The sequence below is a fragment of the Neltuma alba genome, unplaced genomic scaffold (assembly GCF_004799145.2).
Source record: "Neltuma alba isolate B1F8T4 unplaced genomic scaffold, ASM479914v2 tig00005551_pilon, whole genome shotgun sequence".
NCBI classification, from domain to species: domain Eukaryota; kingdom Viridiplantae; phylum Streptophyta; class Magnoliopsida; order Fabales; family Fabaceae; genus Neltuma; species Neltuma alba.
Window position 1 is genome coordinate 27427 of NW_021634153.1, and position 3185 is coordinate 30611.

Below are 3185 nucleotides of genomic sequence, written 5' to 3' on the forward strand. Positions count from 1 at the left end.
AATGGATTGAGAGTATAATAAAACATAAATAAGATTATAAAAATATCCAGCACCCTATACCACAAATAACATTAGGGTGTTAGATACAACTGAAAAATGACATTGTTATGATCACTTTTTATAATAGCAACTTAATAGATAAAACTTAAATAAATTGACATCAATATCTGTAATGAGGCTCCAGAACTACAAGCAAAATAACAATAATGAAGTCCAGAACAGTAGAAGAGAAGGACCTAGCAGCAGGAAAAGGAAATTCAGAGTAGAAAAGCAGAAGAAAAGGGCGGTCAGCGAGGATGGACGCCAGAGAGGGAGATCACTTCACAAAATTCTTCACACCCAGCAGTCTTTCGCACCCCCATCTATTTACACTTTCATCTTAACCTATTCCACCTCTCTTGGGCCCATTCAAATAAGCATTTGGCCCAATAGTCCTATTCTCATGGCCCAAATCTTTCTTAATGCTAAGCCCATTCATTACAGATATCAAGGGTGTTGGCACCAGAAAAATAACATTAAGGTGCTAAGTAAAAAATTTTTACCCCTTATCTTTTCCTTTTGGGGGTAAATGATAGTGAAAAAAATAATATTTTTATATATGCTTCATCAAACGATTTTCTCTTTTCATTTGAAAATATATACATGGATTTTAGTTGAATTATTATGATATTTTCAAGTGACGATATTTTCTTTTTTTAGCATACTATTGTTACACCTGATCGAGTCTTCTATAGGCACAAGACTAAATTCTTATGGATACTTAGTGAAAAGTTGTTGATTTTGAAATCAAAAGTCATTTTTAGTATACAGATCGTGTAAGATTCAACTTATTTCCAAACTTAGAAAGACGAGTAATTTATCTTGGCCAAAAAATTTCTGTTTAATAAAGCTTTGAAAAATCATTTTAACAATATATTATGAAAGTAATTTTTCAATAAAATATTAAAAATAAAAGATAAAATTGCCTACACTAAATTTAGATAATGTGTCATTACATATATAGAGTGATGCAAATACAAGTGAATTGTGTCATTCAACTCGCTAGTTTACTATTTCCAATACAAAATCAGATATGGTTTTTCAGAAACATTTTATTACCATTTTCAATTTTGTTTTCCTAACATCCTTCTTCCTCCCTATATTTCTTCCAAATTCATATTCTTCTTCTGAAATAATTTTTGTGAGTGCAAGTAACACTACCCCTGCTTTTAACGACGATGATTATCTTGAGTTCCCTTTGAATTTGGAGTATTTGGAAGCCGAGTTCTTTCTTTATGGATCTTTGGGCTATGGTTTGGACATTGTAGATCCAAAGCTTGCGCAAGGTGGACCATCGCCACTTGGTGCCAAGATGGCCAAGCTTGATCAATTCACAAGGGATATCACCCTGCAATTTGGTTTCGAAGAAGTTGGACATTTGAGGTTCTTTCTTTGATGTCTCTCTCCACATCTTTATATAAGATATCTTCTTTCATTGAAGATTCTTGAAGAGAAAATTAAGATCATTTCATATGTGTGAAAAGCTATAATATCAATTTATTTTAAATTTTGACCTACAGATCTCTAAACAAAACGTTTATTTTTTTTGTCTTGACTAAGAATATTTGAAAATAAATGTATGGAAAAAGTATTTCTTTAATCATCTACCTTCATGCAAAGTTTCAGCTTTGTCCCATAATTTCATAAAGTAACTTTTCACTCATCTAGCCCTAATACAGTAGTCTCAAATGATGATTTTTTGTGCTAATCATTATTAATTTAAAAATTAAAATTTAATATATATATATATAAAAGCATTTTAAAAAAATTTTCTATTTCATTTTACAAAATTAATGACTAAAATGAAAATGTATGAAATTAAAAGACTAGAAATACACTTAAATTTGCAAGTGTCTTTTATTTGACAAATAACAACATCGTGAAGTTGCCTTATTGTAATATCGCAGGGCCATAAGGAACAGAGTAAAAGGCTTTCCAAGGCCATTGCTTAATTTAAGCAGTGAAGCATTTGCCACAATAATGAACAATGCCTTTGGAAAAACTTTAGTGCCACCTTTTGATCCCTACGCCAATTCAATTAACTACTTGCTTGCATCTTACGTCATTCCTTATGTTGGTCTCACTGGATATGTTGGAGCCAATCCTAAGCTTCAAAAGGCTACTTCCAAAGAGGTGATTTAATTTTGCCCCTAATTATTACACTGATGTTTATGCAAAAAAATTAATATGTAAGTTCTTATAATTTCACCTCATTTTTTAATCAAGTCCGTGTATTGTTTTTTTCAGTCCCTACAGTTTTCTCAATAATTACATAAGTATTGATTCCTATACTCGTAATTTATTAATTTGTAAGAGAAAATGAGAAATGACATTGGTAGCTGATGATGTGGTTCTCACTCAGCATAGATTTAAATTAATTTTGCCATATAGATTTAAATAAAATCCAAATCAACCAGATTAGAGATTGTATATAGATGCTAGAAGACAATTTTGAGCATAATGATTTTTTTTACTTTTATGTTGATAATAAATAAATTTTATTCAATCATTTTATTCTAAAAAAAACCTTTTTTATTTTGTATTTTGTGGCAACTCATATGTCACTTATTTAACATCCACATCAACCCAAATTAATAGATTATTAGGATAGTGATTGATACTTATAATTGAGAAAAACATATAAGGACTTAACAAAAAAAAAACTACAACGACCTGATTAAGAATTATGTGAAACCGTGATGAATTAATTTTTCCTGTATTTATTACAAATTTCAGTATATATGATGTGTTGGTTTTTATATGTATAGCTAGTGGCAGGACTTTTGGCAGTAGAGTCAGGCCAAGATGCAGTAATTCGAGCCTTATTATATGAACGTAGAGCTCTACCAGTGTATCCATATGGAGTGAATGTTGCAGAGTTCACAAATCGCATTTCCAAACTTAGAAACAAGTTAGGGCAAAAAGGTTCAAATAAAGATGAGGGTCTTGTCGTCCCCAAAGCCGACGGTGCCGAGGGTAAAGTCACCGGCAACATCCTCGCTGCGGACAAGGACTCAGTCGCGTATTCAAGAACACCACAAGAAATTTTGAGGATTGTATATGGCAGTGGTGATGAACATACTCCTGGTGGTTTCCACCCCAAAGGAGGTGATGGTCGTATCGCAAAATATTACCTAAAAAATTAA

The 3185-nt window shown here is 31.7% G+C and overlaps 1 protein-coding gene across 1 annotated transcript; it reads left to right on the forward strand.

Moving 5' to 3' along the window:
* The first annotated feature begins 1072 nt into the window (after positions 1 to 1072).
* On the forward strand, positions 1073 to 3185 carry LOC114747992 (desiccation-related protein PCC13-62-like). Its single transcript, XM_028936348.1, has 3 exons — positions 1073 to 1422; positions 1947 to 2172; positions 2808 to 3185. Exons 1-3 carry the CDS (start codon positions 1073 to 1075, stop codon positions 3183 to 3185), a joined length of 954 nt encoding a protein of 317 aa, XP_028792181.1.